General features: G+C 37.0%; 3 protein-coding genes across 4 annotated transcripts; 1 reads left to right on the forward strand and 2 right to left on the reverse strand.

Moving 5' to 3' along the window:
• Positions 1 to 49: 49 nt before the first annotated feature.
• pcm (5'-3' exoribonuclease pacman) lies at positions 50 to 8,821 on the reverse strand. Its single transcript, XM_034334316.2, has 16 exons — positions 8,574 to 8,821; positions 7,897 to 8,337; positions 7,382 to 7,829; positions 7,054 to 7,307; positions 6,866 to 6,987; positions 4,889 to 5,854; positions 4,560 to 4,833; positions 3,502 to 3,780; positions 3,277 to 3,437; positions 2,645 to 3,030; positions 2,252 to 2,556; positions 2,102 to 2,176; positions 1,822 to 1,998; positions 1,521 to 1,757; positions 1,001 to 1,441; positions 50 to 726 (listed from the first exon to the last, which is right to left on the reverse strand). Exons 1-16 carry the CDS (start codon positions 8,646 to 8,648, stop codon positions 547 to 549), a joined length of 4,821 nt encoding a protein of 1,606 aa, XP_034190207.2. The 5' UTR covers positions 8,649 to 8,821; the 3' UTR covers positions 50 to 546.
• Positions 8,822 to 10,170: 1,349 nt separating this feature from the next.
• On the reverse strand, positions 10,171 to 12,593 carry LOC117608783 (uncharacterized). 2 transcript variants are annotated; one of them, XM_034334382.2, is made up of 6 exons: positions 12,458 to 12,593; positions 11,075 to 11,205; positions 10,936 to 10,989; positions 10,638 to 10,850; positions 10,381 to 10,554; positions 10,171 to 10,303 (listed from the first exon to the last, which is right to left on the reverse strand). In XM_034334382.2, exons 1-5 carry the CDS (start codon positions 12,474 to 12,476, stop codon positions 10,384 to 10,386), a joined length of 588 nt encoding a protein of 195 aa, XP_034190273.2. In that variant the 5' UTR covers positions 12,477 to 12,593; the 3' UTR covers positions 10,171 to 10,303; positions 10,381 to 10,383. The 2 variants fall into 2 exon arrangements, with proteins under 2 accessions (XP_034190273.2, XP_034190272.2); XM_034334381.2 differs by lacking the exon at positions 12,458 to 12,593 and adding an exon at positions 11,453 to 11,843.
• A 5,752-nt stretch (positions 12,594 to 18,345) lies between these two features.
• Positions 18,346 to 18,907, forward strand: LOC117608841 (uncharacterized; the record flags this gene model as incomplete). Its single annotated transcript, XM_034334494.2, has 3 exons — positions 18,346 to 18,531; positions 18,617 to 18,661; positions 18,747 to 18,907. Coding segments are annotated over 3 exons (345 nt in total), but the record flags the coding sequence as incomplete, so codon positions are not given.
• Between the last annotated feature and the right edge of the window lie 120 nt (positions 18,908 to 19,027).

Genomic DNA, 19,027 nt, shown 5'->3' on the forward strand with positions numbered 1-19,027 from the left:
TTTTTGAACATTTGCAGATACAACATGTTCATTTTTTCTTACAGCGATCAAAATTCATTTTTTTTTCTTTTTTTTCTTTACATGATCCGTGCAGTACATCTCTTTGTATATAAATCAAAACAATAGATCTAAATTAAATGTTTACATTTCACAGCTGCTTGTAATCAACATACTAAAATAATTAACAATGATTCTTGTGTGATCTGTTATACAATACTGCCTTATTTTTCATGCAACGTTGAAACGTCTGTATAAACATCAGTTTATTCTTATTTCATTCTATTTTTTAAAGTCATTTTCACTTTATAGAGCCAATATTGTTATATAAACAAAAGGATCTAAAATAAAAATACTTACAAGTGAGTATTATATACACTATGATATTTCAAGTTTCATTGAAGTTTTGTGATGTTAGGTTAGGTCATTGCGTATAGATTTTTCATACGCGATCTTTCGTTAAAAAATATAAAAAACAAGAAAAAAAAAAATAAACGTGGTTTTACATTTTTTACATATGTCGTTACACATCACATATGCTCCTTCGTTTTAAGTGGTATCATTACTGTGATTTTCTTGTATTTTTGACGGTGTAAAAATTTTGGCGGCGACTCGCGATTTTTTAGGCTTTATTACATTTTGTGTATTTTGTACTTTATGCAAATTACTTTGTGCTTGTTCCTTTTTCTCACTAGGGATAATAGTGGTCGTCACTTCAACTTTCGTCGTCTGAAATAATATATTTTTATTATTAAACTTCAACTAGAAATTGTATTAGGTGTACAAATTAATTCGGTACCTTTAATGTTACACTTTCTTAGTTACTATTTTAAATTCGAATACTTTTCCCGCGCTTTTGTGAATTTTAAAAATGGCGCGAGAATATGATTTCGATAATTGTAGTTACTACAATTTCTTAAAAATAAGCCATTAATTAAAAAAAGAAAAGGCACCGAATTAATTTGTACACCTAATAGTTGAATAAGACACTGCTGTGACATACCTTTGTCGGTAGTTCTTTTTTCTGTTGTTGCATCACTGACTGAGGATTGTCTTTGGCACATTTATTCGCATCCTTATTATCAGTTTGCTTGTTGGCGATGTTTCTACTTTTCTTTTGAGCTTGGAGAGGAACGAACGATCTGGGATCTTTTATTTCAGTCTTCACTTCATTATGATTTAATTTTGATTGAGGCTGATGATGTTTATTATATTGATTCATTTGCTTTGGTACTGCCTGTTGATAAACCTGATTGTGCTGTGGTTTTGGAGTCGATTTACGAAAGTACGGTGGAAGTCGTGATTCTGTAGAGTAATCAGGGGTGGGTACCATCGGTGGCATTAGTACATTTGGTAACCAACTGATATTTTGTCTACCAGGACCAAAGGGGTGTGGAATGGGTAGACGTGGAGATTTGCCCAGCACATTAACCACTTTTAATTCCTAATAGAAAATAAATATGTTTAAACAGAATAATGTAATATGCTTAAAATAAAATTAAAAAAAAAGAAGAATTCAATACCTCATAAACTTTCCTTGCAACATTCCCTGCTGCTTCACCATGATCCGCACAAAGATCTCCAACGAATACTCTACCATCTGGTAAACGAATATGTGCACGAATGAAATTAGTATCTTTATCTGTCAAATACGTATATCGTGGCATCCCTTCTCTCCTAAACTGATAATATTCCACTAATTGTAGACAATACCAAATCGATGATTTTCCATCTTCTATTCTCTCAGTTTGTCGTGCATGCTAAAAATGAAATTTACATTACAACAATTTAATGATTCATAATATTAATGATTGAAATACTTACATCAAATAATTGTTGCACTAACGGAGGTGTATCTAACGTTTTATTCTCTACTTGTATGGCAGTATTTTTCAAGGGTGGTTTTGGTATCCTACACTGTGTATTCTGTTGTGTACTTTGCTGTGTATTCCCATCAGAGATTTTTAACATTGCCTTCAAGAATTCGCTAGGATCGTGTGGCTAAAATATGATAATTATAACAAATGCCTATCCCAAACAATAAAAGAATCATTGGGAAATATACAGGTGATCGAATGAAGGAAACGATGGCAATGATACTTACAGTCCTGTCCGGGAAACCTTTATTGACCTGTTTTACCTTCGGATCCATTGGGGCTTGTGGAGGAGTTATGTTTGGCTTGTAATAAATTAAATACAGTTGCTTTTTTTCTATGTACACGTACATGATGAGTTGTGTGGATGTAATGCTTACCTGTTTCTTGTGTAATTCATTCCATAAAGCTTGAAACTCGGACGTTGGCTTCATTGTTGACGGTATCTTCGGCGACGTCGATGACAAATTAGTTTGTTTCTCGTAGGATGCAAAAGCGCTCGCGTTTGCGCAGGATTGAGCTGCTTGGCTGGGTGCGTGATTCGATGAATCTATAGATTCTGTGTTCACTTCCGGTGTTCCGGCTTTACTATGCTTCATTCTTTCACCGTAGCTAATATTTATGAAATCAGTTGGCGCTAAGCGATACCCCCGACCTTCTGTACATCCACTTATACTAAGTCCATCTTAACGTTGCAAAAACAGTAGACATTTGATTACCTGAATTTTATATTGAAAAAGTAAAAAAAAAAAAGGCAACGAATTTATATTCACCTTTAAATATTTTATCAAAGACAACATCGTACATTGTATCAATAAAATTCTCCATCTTTTGTATTCCAATCACGGTACCCTTGTAACCAAGAGGAACAGTGAAATTCTCTTTAATGCAACAAATTCGATCCAATAAAAATGTCTCTGCCTTTGGATCGGGTGGAATTTTACGTAAATGTAAGTCAGGTTTAAAAAGTAAATGCGGTTTCACGTTCATCACTACAGGTTTATGTTTAATGTTTTTCTGTGCCTTAAGAAAGGGATCTATCGTTTCCTCGATAGTTTTCACTATGGATGGATCCAATGCTTCCACCCCACAGGCACGGTTTTCTACTCCTTGAAGCTGTTCCTTCAACCATGCCATTATATCGTTCATTTCGCACGTGCTGTATTTAAAAAATTAACAAAATTAATATATTATAATTGATTAAGTGTACAAATTAATTTGGTACCTTTAATATTACACTTTCTTAGTTACTATTTTAAATTCGAATACTTTACCCGCGCTTTTGTGAATTTTAAAAATGGCGCGAGAATATGATATCGATAATAATAAATTCAATTAAATTAAAAAAAGAAAAGGCACCGAATTAATTTGTACACCTAATAATATTGATTAAATCAACACTTACTCTTTGTTAAATAATTTCTCTTCTAAAAAGAAATCATTATTTATATTCTGCGCTAATCGTTCGAATAAGTCAGGACACTTTACCATGTACATACGAATTAAATCAATCACTTTGGAACTATACAACCATTGACCATTCTCTTTTCTAGTGTAACCAGGTATCTATAACAATACATAAGATTATCAATTAATATTTCTATCATCAATTATTTTACGGTTGAATTACCTCTTCGTTCTTTTTGTTGAATTTTAAATTTAATCCTATGTTATATTTAGTGTCGTCCTGTTGGAATTCGTCAGGGGTCTTTTTAACATAAATCGTCCCAGTGATTTTGCTTAAAAGCAAACTACTTATTCCTAATCGTTTTGCAGCTATACTTCCCTGCATGTATTTTGTTCTAAGGTCTGCCTGAACCTGTTTTATCTTCTCCAACGATGGTTCTGGCTTTATAAGCACAAACACCGTTACTCTTCCAGTCTTTCTATATACAGTAGGATCCAGTACCTATAATACATTATTTGAAAATAAAATATCAGTTAACTTATCAATACAGGGTGTCTCATAAATCCTGTAACACCGGGAAATGGGGGTTCCTGGGGTGATTCTGAACAACTTTTTCCTTTACCAAAATGTTGGGTGAAGCTTCGTTTTTGAATTATTAAAGAAAAACACTAGCCAATGAGAGCGCGCGCTCATTTTTGGGAGCGTTGGCTCTGAACCGCGCTCGGTCGTGAACAAACGCATTGGCACAGCGTGCGACTAATTCCACATTGTTCTTAATTTAAGACAATGTAATATTTATCACACACTTCTTTCAATACCCACGCGGTGCCAATGCGTTTGTTCACGACCGAGCGCGGTTCAGAGCCAACGCTCTCGTGGTTGAGTGTTGGCTCTGAACCGCGCTCGGTCGTGAACAAACGCATTAGCACACCGTGGGTATAGAAGGAAGCGTGCGACTAATTCCACATTAACGAAATGCGTTTGTTCACGACCGAGCGCGGTTCAGAGCCAACGCTCTCGTAGTTGAGTGTTGGCTCTAAACCGCGCTCGGTCGTGAACAAATGCATTTTGTTAACGTGGTCTTAAATTAAGAACGATGTTGAATTATTCGTTATTCACGAATAACGAATGCGTTTGTCAATGCGTTTGTTCACGGCCAGTGTTTTTCTTTAATAATTCAAAAACGAAGCTTCTACCAACATTTTGGTAAAGGAAAAAGTTGTTCAGAATCACCCCAGCAACCCCTCATTTCCAGGTGTTATGAAACATTTATATCATACCTCTCCCCGCGCTCCATAGTATGGTTGTCCTAACATGAAAAATGTACATCCTGATTCAAAAACGCTTTCAATATTCTTGTACGGTGATGCAGGAGCAGAATGGACCGAAATATCTTTGACTACTGTTTGATAAGGATGAGCTGCTTGCGTGTCTGACCATTGTTTTTCAAGGCATAACCATCCATGCCTAATTACATATCTGTAGCCTATTAATGAACGTACATAAACTAATATATTAATATCTCCAACTTCTATTCCAAGACGACCCATATACCTGGAAATGTAACAATTATTAAAATATAGTTACAGGTGATTATTAATAAACTTACGTTTCATTGATATGTTTTCTTATCAAGTTCCACTGTGAAACCAGTGGACCTTTTATTTCTTCTCTGTTCACATTCTCACTAAAGTAATTCATTTTTGGATTAATTAAGCTTAACTTTGTATCACAATTTGAAACGGCTGTTACTTGAGCTTCTGTTATGTGAGGCCAGTTTACAAACACGGTTTTACCTAACAATTCAGATGCTATTTTTGTTAAGTCTAACTCAGCCGGCGGTGTTATGTGCAAGATCATACTGTCTTCCTTCGATTGTCGTTGAAACACCTTCACCTTAGCCTTTTCCAAAGTGGCGGTATGCTCTATATACTGCAGTGTAGGGAAACCGGGATAATGTAATTCCACTTGTACACCATTGCACAATCCCTTAACTAATTTTTCTCGCGGGACAATGATATCCTCGCGATGTATAGCCATCACGTTCGCGGTACTAACGAAATCATGAAAATGTTCAGATACCGCCTCGTAACGTCCCATACTTTGCGTCGAATGTGTATAGCAATACATTGATCCATGCTTATTCCTTGCTTGTTCATCCGGGGTTAATTTAACATAGTAAGGCGCCATTGCATCTTGTAATCTCGTTGAATCTATAAATGGAATAAGTACAACAGCTTCCCATTCTTGTCTTTTACCATTCAAGTCGGTTTCAAACTCCACAGGGTAATAATCAATTATAGGAGATTGTTCGTCAGTCAATAATGATTGAAACGCTGGGGGCAGCAGCTTTTTACTATAAGGCGGTAATACAGCTAGTAATTGTTCAAACGGTAAAAATGGCTCTCCAAATTCGAATTCAAATTTTAAGTCCTTAAAATCCTTTATATCTGAAATATAAGGTGCATAGTGATGCGGGTAATACCACGTCCAACTACAACATCCGTTGTAGTAATAATGTAAATTCCACTGCAGCGCTGTAACATATCCTTCAGCTTGGGAACGCAGGAAATCCCTGAAATATGATTGGAAAAATGTAGATAACGATTATCAAAATTTATCTCTTACAAGGAGATGCCACGAGGTGGTAACTTTGAATGAGCTTTAGTGCATTCGAAAGGGGAGGTCGACGGTAAAAATCATGTTAAGGGTTTTGGGTGTATGGGCCCTACCTTTTGAGAAAATTGCATAAATATCAGTGCGTGTTTTCAGCTACACCCGAGCAGTCACTATTTTGTAATCTATGCAAGCTCGGTTCAAGACAGCATTTTAGCAATTTTTTTTCTTTCTTTTTTAGATGATTCTATTTATGAATTGATTTCTCTCATTTTTTGCAGCAAAAGAAAATTATTTTTTTATGATTTTACCATTTTTCTAGACCTATAAAAATAAATTTTGAGCTGTTTCTAATTTTATCATTTTTCTAGATTAATATAAAATATTGTGCAATATTAGAATAGATTTTTATGTATTTCTAATTTTACCATTTTACAAAATTATTGTTATCTTCCATTGCACATAAATAACATAATAAAACCACATAAAAAAATAATACCTTTTTGCTGCAAAAAATGAAAAAAATCAATTCATGAATAGTATCATCTAAAAAAAAAAAAGAAGAAAAAAATTGACAAAATGCTGTCTCGAACCGAGCTTGCATAGATTACAAAATAGTGGCTGCACGGACACTATTTAGGTTCATACTGAAATTTAACTATTCATTGTATTTATGGTACAGCTGAAACAATGCACAGATATTTATGCAATTTTTTCAAAAAGTAACGTCCATACACCTAAAACCCTTAACACTAGTTGCATTGAACTTGTCGCAGTGAAGTTGGCTACGCATTCACTCACCGACACGGCGTGAATGCGTTAGTGAATTTGTAGCCAACTTCACTGCGACAAGTTCACTGCAACTCATTGTACTGTCGACCTCCCCTTTCGAATGCACTAGAGCTCGAAGTCGAGTTAGCACCTGGTGGCGTCTCCTTGTTAGATCATATGACTTTCAGAATATTCTTACTCATTTATATCTTCATATTTTAGCTTATTTATGTAATAATCCCTCTTATGTTGAATAAATTCCATAGTATAGGTCTCACTATCGGACTCGTCATCTCCTAGTTCATCCTCATTTCCTAACGACTACGTTAAAAAGTATTAGATAAAGTACATGTAAATATTAATTATTAAGTACACACGAATAAGTACCATATCGACTGCAGCTCTAAGTAAAGCACAAAATTCTTTATCTTGCATCTTTTTTGGGGACAAATTCTGTTCATTACCCTCCGATTTTTTGTGATTAGGTTTATCAGTCTCAGTCAGAGGTCTTCCCGTTTTACTCTCGAGATACTTTAGATCTGCATAATGCTCCGAAAACTTTAATATGTCAAAACAACTAAGTCTTTCCATAAATTTTTCAAATCTATCTAATTTCAATGTTCCCGCCTCGTTTATATACCCTGAAACAAATTTTACATCTTAACTAATTTACAAAGTATAATATGTATATTATATCTTTAATAAATCAACTGACCTTCTAGCGTTGGCAGTACATCCATGTACACTTGGTACAATATTGATAGCGCACCATGCATAATATCTAAATTTGGTAAATTTGGAATAAAATCATTTCCCACAAGGAATCCCATTAAAATCCAATCGTCAATTATTTTTTCCAAATCATAAGGAAAAGGTAACTTTTCTCTCATTGAAGAGAACTCATGATTTATATACTCTCTCAAAAGTGATAAATGAAAGAGACAGAACTTTGTCTCCTCCGGAGTTAAAAGTTTTGTTTGTTTTTTACCATATACTATTTCTTCTCTCAATAATGTAAAATGTATTTCATGAGTACATAAGCCTAACATTATTAAATCCGCATCTAAACCGTATAAACAATGTTTAGTGTGTATATCATAATCTGGTTGTGCTTTCATGTAACGAATATAGTCCATTATCTTGTGTTCTCCTTCTCCGGGAACCTGAAACATTTTTTATTTCTTTATACATCTCGCTATAGGATTTTAGCTGCATATTAAAGTTTATTACCTCGGATCCACTCAATATAACTTTGCACTTTTGCCATTGTTTGTCAGTGGAAATTTTGTACGTGACCAAGTACCTTAAGTGTTTATTGACTTTGTCCATAAATTCTGTCCCTGGAGTTATAGCATTCGAATCGAATCTTTCCTCTTTAGGTATCTCTATGCCCTGAGCTCTAGCTTTAGCTTCTAGAATTTCTGCATCTTTCGCAGATCTGAAACGTCTGCCCCTCTGTTGATTAATTTTTGCTCTTGGGGCTACACCATCGATTGCTATAAAAAACAGCTTCCGAGGTTGAATCATGCGAAATAATAATTCGATATAACGAAATATATTCTCAAATATCACATGTTCTGAGATGCGAAAGGAAACATCGCTATCGTTTGGATGAGAACAACCGTGTATGATACCATTCACATCTAAATACAAATTATCAAATTCAGGTATCTGAAAACAATGATATAATTTGTATTATTCTTTGCAATAATAGCTGAAAAGAATTGTATGCTAAAGAAATTTAAGTTACACTAAACTCTATACATTCTTACAGTGTAACAAAGAATATCATTTATATAACAACAAAGCATGTAAACAAAATTTGATAACTAAGAAGTTGTTTAAAGAATTGCACAGAAATTTGAAACAATTTTCACGCAAGTATATTTGTTTATTTTTTCAATCACCTGGTAATCCTTTAACGTTTCATTGAGACAAGGATATCTTTCACTGATATAGCGATAAAACTTTGGTATACCCATCTTAAACAGGGAACGTTTCTATAATAATTTTTGTAGTCTTTCCGTGTTCCTTACTGTAATAATAACACAATTTCTTGCTTGAGGACTTTGTACAGAAATTAAAAACTTTTTCCGTAAGTTTATCAACTTTGCTCCTACGTTCTACGTATCGATTAACCATGAAGTTTAAATATGTACATAGGTGAGGAACTCAACTTTATACGTGAAGGTAGCGCACCTATAGCAACTAATAATTGAATTATTTTCCCAAAAAATTAACTTTTAAATTTACCGTGAACAGTTTTCTAACTGAAACAGTTTAACACAACGTCTTGAAATCATTGCTATTGCAATTTTTCATTAAATGCGTGAAGGTCCAACTTCGAATTCCGCGTCGGTAAAACAGTGAACGTTTCATCGAAAATTAGGTCGCTAGCGTGGAGGCACCGACGAGATACTGTCGGTGGTGGAGGCCGAACTTCGAATTACGCGTCGGTAAAACAGTCAATGTTTCTTCGAAAATTAGGAACAGAAACTGATTTAAGCGCCACCACAGTTATCGCATCCAACTAACGGCATGCTATTCTACGTCACTTTTCACATGCGCCTAAATGATGATCCACGGATGTTACGATAGCTCTGAATATTATGTACGTTACAGACAAAGTATAAAATACGATACTGCACGTATGATCTAAGAAATGTATGAATGACCTAACTCCTTCAGCCAAATATTATATATATATACATTTTTTGTAATATAACATAACCAAGGGAAGAATATTTCTACAAATCGAATGTCTAAAGTTAGTTTTTTTAAAAATAATATGTCCCGATATTGTACTCCGAATTCCTAAGGTTAGTTTATCATTCTAAAGCAATGTTTTCCAACGTGGGGCCCAGGCTCCACAGGGGGGCAATTCGAAAATGGACTCGTCCAGAGTTTAAGTTAACCGTATGACGTCCCTCAACTTTCAGTCGCTACTCGAACTGGGTAAACGTCCATAATTACTCATAATTAAAATAATATAGAAAAATCTTTCATTAAAATTATTTCGTACTTGAATTTCAGTTCTTTATTATATATTTTGAAAATTTACTTACTGTTTCCTCAACAATTTCCTAGTGATTTCTTCCTAATACCTATCATTTAAGTTTTTTCAGTGAACAATTCAATTTTTGAATATTGAAAATTATGTTTACGTTACATAGGGGGCATAAGAACTTTAGAAACGCTTAAGTGGGGCATGCCATAAAAAAGGTTGGGAAATCGTCAATGTACCCATGTATACCGCAGTTCACCAGAGTCCATAACTGCGAAAAGACCAGTTTTCGTTCTTCGCGCTTCTCCAGTGCGCATCTTCGCCCTAATTGGCGATACTCCCAAACGAAGTGAAAAGCGATTAGCAGAGAGATCGTTGCGTTCCCCCACCATCGTCCAACCTGCGCGTCGCAGTTATGGACTCTGGTGAACTGCGATATACACACATCATCAGTACATAGGATAAGGAACATGGGAATAAATGACAAGAACGCAACTTACGGAAAATATTATACATATATTATAATACTTATAGAACTACATTTAAAAAAGGAAAAATATATAATAATGAAACAAACAAAAACAATAATATATAATAGAAAAATAGAATTAAAAAGTATAATAATAATAGTTCCTGAAATCAAACAAATCATAGTTTTATATTGCCTTCTTCATTATTATTATACATATGTATATTATCGTCGTACTCACTTCTTAGATGTACCGCCTGCAACCGGGTACGGGCTTATGGCAAGCGCCGCAATATTGGTTCACGGGCCGATTAGTGCAGTTGCGTCTGCCTCGACGCGGCATTGTCTCCCGTTGCAGCCGTTTTAGCTCTCTCCTGCATCGCCGCAGCTCCCGCTGCTGCATGGACCTGTATGTCTGGAAAAATAAATATTGTTATTATGCATAAACAATGAATAATAGAAATAACGTGCCAACAGGAAAATAGAAAATCGACTTACGGTATCTTCAGCTTGTTGCTGGTATGGCTGCGGCTGCGGCTGATATGGATGCGTCTGGTACGGTTGTGGCTGATATGGATGCGTCTGGTACGGCTGCGGCTGGTACGGCTGCGTCTGGTACGGGCACGGGTACGGCTCGTATGGGTACGGATACGGCTGGTGCGGGTACGGATACGGCAGTGGCTGGTACGGCTGCAGCTGGTGCTGATGCGGCTAGAAAAATAAATATTATGTTATTAATCATAAACAATGAATAGCAAAAATAACGTACAAACAGGAAAGTAAAAAAGCGATTTACGGTATATTCAGCATGTTGCGGGCACGGGTGCGGGTGCGGCTGGTGCTGATGCGGCTAGAAAAATAAATATTATGTTATTATGTATAAACAATGAATACCAGAAATAACGTACCAACAGGAAAATAGGAAAACGACTTACGGTATACCCAGCATGTAGCGGGTACAGTTTCGGCTGTCGCTGAATATTTATCTGCATCCGTCGCTGCCGCATCTTTAGCTGCAACTGCGGTCGCTGTTCCACCGCCCACAATAAATTCGCCCTGTCAGCTTCTAAAAAAAAATTGAAAAACATGGATAATACTGCAGAGAAATTTCAAATGTATTTATCCAGAAATTTACGAATATTCATTGACAATTACATGTATTGAACTGTATTGAATTACAAAATACGAATAATCCAGTTGACAGAAAACCGGACCGTGTCAATGTATCATGGAAAAATAATCCGGAAGACAAAAATTTTCTCTGCACAAGTTATCGCACAAATATACAGTGGGTCACAAAATTATACGCTCACCGTTTGAAACAGAATACCTCATTTAATGCCCGTGACAACATACGCATTAGTATGGGATCCCCGCTTTTCTACTGTTTCTGCAGGCAACAGCACGGCAACCGATGACCAATATATGTATAACTCGTGTACTTCTGTATTCATGATTTCAACGTATCATAGCTATAATGGTAGTCGGGAATTTAATATAGCCTAACCTAACCCAATCTTCTCTACCTAATCAGTGAATTAGGTTAGGTTAGGCTAAAGTAATATTCTGGTCGCCATTAGGCGACCAACACACAAACTGATTGTCGGATTCAAAATCATTAAAATTAGTTAAATTTGATTTTTACGCCCGCCCGTAATATATGTATTTATATGTATATTGGTCGGTCGCCATGTTGCTGCCTGCGAAAACAGTAGAAAAGTGGCGATCGCACACTAACGCGGAAGATGTAACACGAACGCACGCGACTGGCAGAATCCAATGTATTAGTTTAGACAGTTTTTCGAAAATATCTCAGAAACTAAGGCCGAGCGACGGTTATATGTACAGAAAAAAGTTGTTGAAAATGTTGATTTAAATAATCTAAATAATTACCACGTGATTAGTTATGTTGAAGATGAAAAGTCGCGATTTTTGGAAAATTTAATTACTTATAACTTCTAAGTGCATTCATCGATTATGATGAAATTTTCAGCATACACATAACTCATTTGAGTCTACGAAAGACAAATTTTAAATTTTCACTACAGGCTCACATAAAAAAGTTGAAAAATTACCCATCACTATTTTTTCTCACGGTTTCAACAAATTGTAATTTTTTAAGGCAACAAAAACACATATCTTAGTAAATTAATTCGTATAGCTTCTCGAAAAACCTCACGTCATTTGGTCCAATTATGTGACCCACTGTATATGAGACAAAGCAAATGTCGAAAAACATATTTCTGTTACAAATGCTCACGAAATGTATAATAATTATCAATGACACTCACGAAGTAAATATGAAAAGAAACGCTTACCGAGGCTTCGCATATCCATTTTTTTTCTTTTCGATTTTCACCCGTTCGTAGCTCGTGTTAAACTCAGGCCCAGGCCATAGTGATGCCAGAGTCGCGGGACGTAGGACAAATTTTTACCCTCTCCACGACGTCCCAGTGACTCCCCTACTTCAATTGTTTCATCTAACACAAGTCTGTTGCCCCACGTGTCCGTGTGAGCTCTCCGGGTTCGGCTGCTCCCGGCATTTCTACGTTATCGGCACGATGCTCAAACCGCCTAAGCACGTGGCAGCAGCATCGACGAGTCGATAAAATAAGATAATCTCGTCCATGGCAATATGGTAGAATTGAGAAACCAGGAGATTTCGTTCGAATCCCGATTCTACGGTTTCAATTCTGATGCTCAATACATTAACATTTCCTTAATACATAACAATATATTTTTAATACATTAATACTTTGAAATACATAAACTCTCGTATTTCATGTGGTAGCGAAAATCAGTACTTGGGCAGAAAATTCAGGCGGCGCTGGTATCGCTACACAAGTAAATGATATCGCTGAGATACACACACAAAGCACATGGTCCCTATATGCGTGTGCATACTTACTCAGAACTTTGAAGAATAAAAATAAAGGAAAGGAAAAAATTACAACAATATATGTGGAGTAATGGGAATATATTAAACTTTTACTAAAATATAATAAATACCGTGGCTCAAAGTAAAACTTGGACACTCTACTCATTTAAAATTGGACCAAATGACTCGAGGTTTTTTGAGAAGTTACACAAATTAATTTACTAACAATAAGAACGGAACTAATCACGGTCTGAAGTCTGCTGACAGCTTCAAACGTAGTAAAGGACAACAAGAGAAAGAGGGACTTCGGATTATCACGATCGTGGCTTCTCTGTCTTCTTCATTCGCTACCCTTCCCTTACGATTAGTCCGAATCTTTTTATCGTCAATTTAACAAGTAAATACAGTCCAAATAGTATCATGTTTGGTATCATCTTAATCAGAAAAATCTCGCCAAGGCGCTAGTAAAAGTTTCATTGAGAATAAGTCAAAAATGAAAAACTTTTATCGTTGAATTAGTATTAGTCACACCGATACGCTTCGGCTCCTCGCTTTGGACACTTGTACCTCTCTCTCCTAATCAGTCTGTCCCTTTCTACGTTCACGCCTGGCTTGTGCCGCATGTAAACATAGAATCAACACCATTGTACATTTTTCTTTGCCCCTTCAAAATCGAGTGACTGGCAACGAAGGAGACACGGGCTGCGAAAAGGTTATTAGTTGATTAGCTATGTTATAGTAAACGTTTTTGGACTATATGCGAAGCGTAAATGTAAAAATCTGATTAAATTGTCACAAAAGGATAATGTAAAATAATAAAGTACATTATTGTAAGATTAACCGAGCGGGTGATTAAATAATAGTGGGAGTATTAAATAAAATGTTCAACTCTTTATTTGCAAAATCATACACGACGTCAGTCGGAATACCCTGCTGTCCTAAAAATCCTCGGTCGTGAGGACGCCTTCGACAGTATGCCCTTTTATTTACGACCCCCCCACGTTTAGGGCCTCTCCCTTAAGAAGGAGAAACGCGCTGACAAAATACACATGGCCTACCTTGACCTTTTGCCTACTTCGATTTTTCTAACATTATAATGAATATAATAAAGAACCGACTCCGAAAGCACAGCGCCTAGACCTATCGTAATTCCACCCTGCAGCCTTGAGCAGTTTTCGCAGGCGATTCTGAAAGTACCTTCTTCGGGCAGGTCCCCATTACATATTTAGAAATACGGCGTCGGGCCGCTTGCCTTCTCTAAACACTTTCCATTCAAACAAACAATCCTTCGATTCCTGATAGCTGAGAGACCCAATGTGGTCATCAGCCGTCTTCAATCACCAGGCCTGTTTAGTCTCACTCACTCTCTTTCAAGACCTCGCGCAGTCCAAGTCCCCATCATAAAGCGTACGAAAGCAAACTAGAGTCGGGTTAATTGCCCTCGACGACCCTTAAAAATAAGCCGTCGCTAACACATTGGTAAAAGTACAAAAGTTTTATTGTTGCATTAGCATTTGTCACGCCGCACAGTGGGACATTGGCCTCGAAAAGCTGGTCAAAAATATTTTAGCATTATTTTAAAATCTAGAGCCATAGTGTAATAGGTCGTTGGTTTCGTCTTAACGTCAATTGCAACAATATGTAGTCGAAAATAGAATTAAAACTGAACACATTCGATTAGTTATAGTTCAAAAAATACCAGAGATATAAAGGTGTACTTTGGTGTAATTTCAATGCATATGAGGTAAATTTAATTCTATCACTTATCATTTAACTTGAAGAACCACAGCAATATTTAAAAAACCATGTAGAGCTAGATTTTTTTTGTTTTATTCAGAAAGGATTGGGCCATTACAAAATAATTTTTACAACCTCGATAATTAATTTTATAATGTCGAAAAATGTAAACAAATCCTTTTTTTATCCATCAAAGCAACATGTACCAGCAGACCTCGTATACGACTAAATGACCCCATTTATACCTCGAGAACTATGTATATTAGTAACCACTCTTGGCCGTATAAGAACAAAAATAATGGCCAAGCATGGTTTACTCCTGTAGTTCTCGAGGCATAAATGGGGTCATTTAGTCGTATACGAGGTCTGCTGGTACATTTGTATTGCTTTGAGACCAGCAGCGGTATAAACAATCGACCATAATACCGGAGCGCTGTGCTTTCGGAGTCGGTTCTTTATTATATTCAATATAATGATAGAAAAATCGAAGTAGGCAAAAGGTCAAGGTAGGCCATGTGTATTTTGTCAGCGCGTTTCTCCTTCTTAAGGGAGAGGCCCTATACGTGGGGGGGTCGTAAATAAAAGGGCATACTGTCGAAGGCGTCCTCACGACCGAGGATTTTTAGGACAGCAGGGTATTCTGACTGTCGTCGTGTATGATTGTGCGAATAAAGAGTTGAACATTTTATTTAATACTACCACTATTATTTAATCACCCGCTCGGTTAGTCTTACAATAATGTACTTTATTATTATACATTATCCTTTTGTGACAATTTAATCAGATTTTTACATTTACGCTTCGCATATAGTCCAAAAACGTTTACTATGACACAGCTAATCAACTAATAACCTTTTCGCAGCCCGCGTCTCCTTCGTTGCCCGACACTCGATTTTGAAGGGGCAAAGAAAAATGTACAATGGTGTTGATTCTGTGTTTACATGCGGCACGAGCCAAGTGTGAACGTAGAAAGGGACAGACAGTGGAGGAGAGAGAGGTATTAGATGTCCAAAGCGAAGAGCCGAGGCGTATCGGTGTGACTAATTCTAATTCAACCATAAAAGTTTTTCATTGTTGACTTATTCTCAATGAAACTTTTACTAGCGCCTTGGCGAGATTTTTCTGATTAAGATGATACCAACCATGATACTATTTGGACTGTATTTACTTGTTAATTTGACGATAAAATGTTTCGGACTAATCGTAAGGGAAGGGTAGCGAATGAAAAAGACAGAGAAGCCACGATCGTGATAATCCGGAGTCCCTCTTTCTCTTGTTGTCCTTTACTACGTTTGAAGCTGTCAGCAGACTTCAGACCGTGACTAGTTCCGTTCTTATTGTTAGTAAATTAATTTGTATAACTTCTCAAAAAATCTCGAGTCATTTGGTCCAATTTTAAATGAGTAGAGTGTCCAAGTTTTACTTTGAGCCACTGTATTTATTATATTTTAGTAAAAGTTTAATATATTCCCATTACTCCACATATATTGTTGTAATTTTTTCCTTTCCTTTATTTTTATTCTTCAAAGTTTTGAGTAAGTATGCACACGCATATAGGGACCATGTGCTTTGTGTGTGTATCTCAGCGATATCATTTACTGTGTGTAGCGATACCAGCACCGCCTGAATTTTCTGCCCAAGTACTGATTTTCACTACCACATGAAATACGAGAGTTTATGTATTTCAAAGTATTATTGTATTAAAAATGTATTGTTATGTATTAAAGAAATGTTAATGTATTAAGCATCAGAACTGAAACCATAGAATCGGGATTCGAACGAAATCTCCTGGTTTCTCAATTCTACCATATTGCCATGGACGAGATTATCTTATTTTATCGACTCGTCGATGCTGCTGCGACATGCTTAGGCGGTTTGAGCATCGAGCCGATAACGTAGAAATACCGGGAGCAGCCGAACCCGGAGAGCTCACACGGACACGTGGGGCAACAGACTTGTGTTAGATGAAACAATTGAAGTAGGGGAGTCACTGGGTCGTCGTGGAGAGGGAAAAAATTTGTCCTACGTCCCGCAACTCTGGCATCACTAGGGCCTGGGCCAGAGTTTAACACGAGCTACGAACAGCTGAAAATCGAAAAGAAAAAAAATGGATATGCGAAGCCTCGGTAAGTGTTTCTTTTTATATTTACTTCGTGAGTGTCATTGATATTTACATTTCGTGAGCATTTGTAACAAAAATATTTTTTTCGACATTTGCTTTGTCTCATATACAGTGGGTCACAAAATTGGACCAAATGACGTGAGGTTTTTCGAGAAGCTATACAAATTAATTTACTAAGATATGTGTTTTTGTTGACTTAAGAAATTACAATTTGTTGAAACCGTGAGAAAAAATAGTGATGGGTAATTTTCAACTTTTTTATGTGAGCCTGTAGTGAAAATTTAAAATATGTCTTTCGTAGATTCAAATGAGTTATGTATAGCTGAAAATTTCATCGTGATCGATAAATGCACTTAGAAGTTGCAAGTAATTAAAATTTTCAAAAATCGCGACTTTTCATCTTCAACATAACTAATCACGCGGTAATTATTTAGATTACGGACGGCAACTCCGATCTCGATGATTTTTAAATATGTTGTAGAAATCAACATTTTCAACAACTTTTTCCTATACATATAACCACTGCTCGGCCTTAGTTTTTGAGATATTTTCGAAAAACTGTCGAAATTAATACATTGAATTCTGCCTGTTCGCGTGCGTTCATGTTACATCTTAGGCGTAGTGTGCGATCGCCGCTTTTCTACTGTTGTTGCAGGCAGCAACACGGCGAACGGCCAATATATACCTTAAAAATCAAATTTAACTAATTTTAATGATTTTGAATCTCAGTTGTGTGTCTGGTCGCCTAACGGCGATTAGGTTTCATTCACTCATTAGGAAGAGTAGATTGGGCTAGGTTAGTCTATATTAAATTCCCGGGTGTCAAAAGTACATAACTTTAGTGAACTAATTAGTATGGCTTTTCGGGAAACCTCGCGTCATTCGGTCCAATTTTAAATGAGGTATCCTATTTTAAACGGTGAGCGAATAATTTTGCGACCCGCTGTATATTTGTGCAATAACTTGTGCAGAGAAAATTTTTGTCTTCCGGATTATTTTTCCATGATACATTGACACGGTCCGGTTTTCTGTCAACTGGTTTATTCGTATTTTATAATTCAATACAGTTCAATAGATTTGAAATTTCTCTGCAGTATTCTCCATGTTTTTCAATTTTTTTTTAGAAGCTAAATGGGCGAAATTACTGTGGGCAGTGGAACAGCAACCGCAGTTGCTGCGGCAAGCGCAGCATGAGTTGCAACAACAACCGCAGCATGAGCTACAGTGGCAAGCGCAGCAGGAGCTACAATAACAACCCCAGCAATCGCGGTATCAGCTGCAGCAGGAGCTGCAACAGCAATCGCGGCATCAGCTGCAGCGGCAAGCGAAGCAGGAGTTGCAACAACAACCGCAGCAATCGCAGCATCAGCTGCAGCGGCAAGCGCAGCAGGAGCTGCAACAACAACCGCAGCAATCGCGGCATCAGCTGCAGTGGCAAGCGCAGCAGGAGCTGCAACAGCAACCGCAGCTGCAGCGGCAAGTGCAGCAGGAGTTGCAACAAAAGTCAGCAACTGCAGCAGGAGTTGCAACAGCAATCGCAACAGCAGCAGTCGCAACCGCAACAGCTGCAGTTGCAGCTAAAGATGCAGCAGCTACGGATGCAGATAAACATGCTGCGACAGCCAAAACCGTACCCGCGACATGCTCGGTATACCGTAAGTCGTTTTCCTACTTTCCTGTGTGTACGTTATTTCTGCTATTCATTGTTTATACATAATAACATAATATTTATTTTTCCAGCCGCAGCCGCAGCCGCAGTTATACCAGCAACAAGCTGAAGATACCGTAAGTCGATTTTTTACTTTCCTGTTTGCACGTTATTTCTGTTATTCATTGTTTATACGTAATGACATGATATTTATTTTTCCAGGCATCCAGGTCCATGCAGCAGCGGCAGCTGCGGCGATGCAGGAGAGAGCTGAAACGGCTGCAGCGGGAGGGAATGCCGCGTGGAGGCAAAAGCTACCGCACTGGCGGCCCGTGAACCAATATTGCGGCGTTTGCCATAAGCCCGTCCCCGGTTGCAGGCGGTACATGTAAGAACTGAGTACGACGATAATATACATATGTATAATAATAATGAAGATGGCAATATAAAACTATGATTTGTTTGATTTCAGGAACTATTATTATTATACTTTTTAATTCTAT

The sequence above is a fragment of the Osmia lignaria genome, chromosome 8 (genome assembly GCF_051020975.1).
Source record: "Osmia lignaria lignaria isolate PbOS001 chromosome 8, iyOsmLign1, whole genome shotgun sequence".
Lineage (NCBI taxonomy): Eukaryota > Metazoa > Arthropoda > Insecta > Hymenoptera > Megachilidae > Osmia > Osmia lignaria.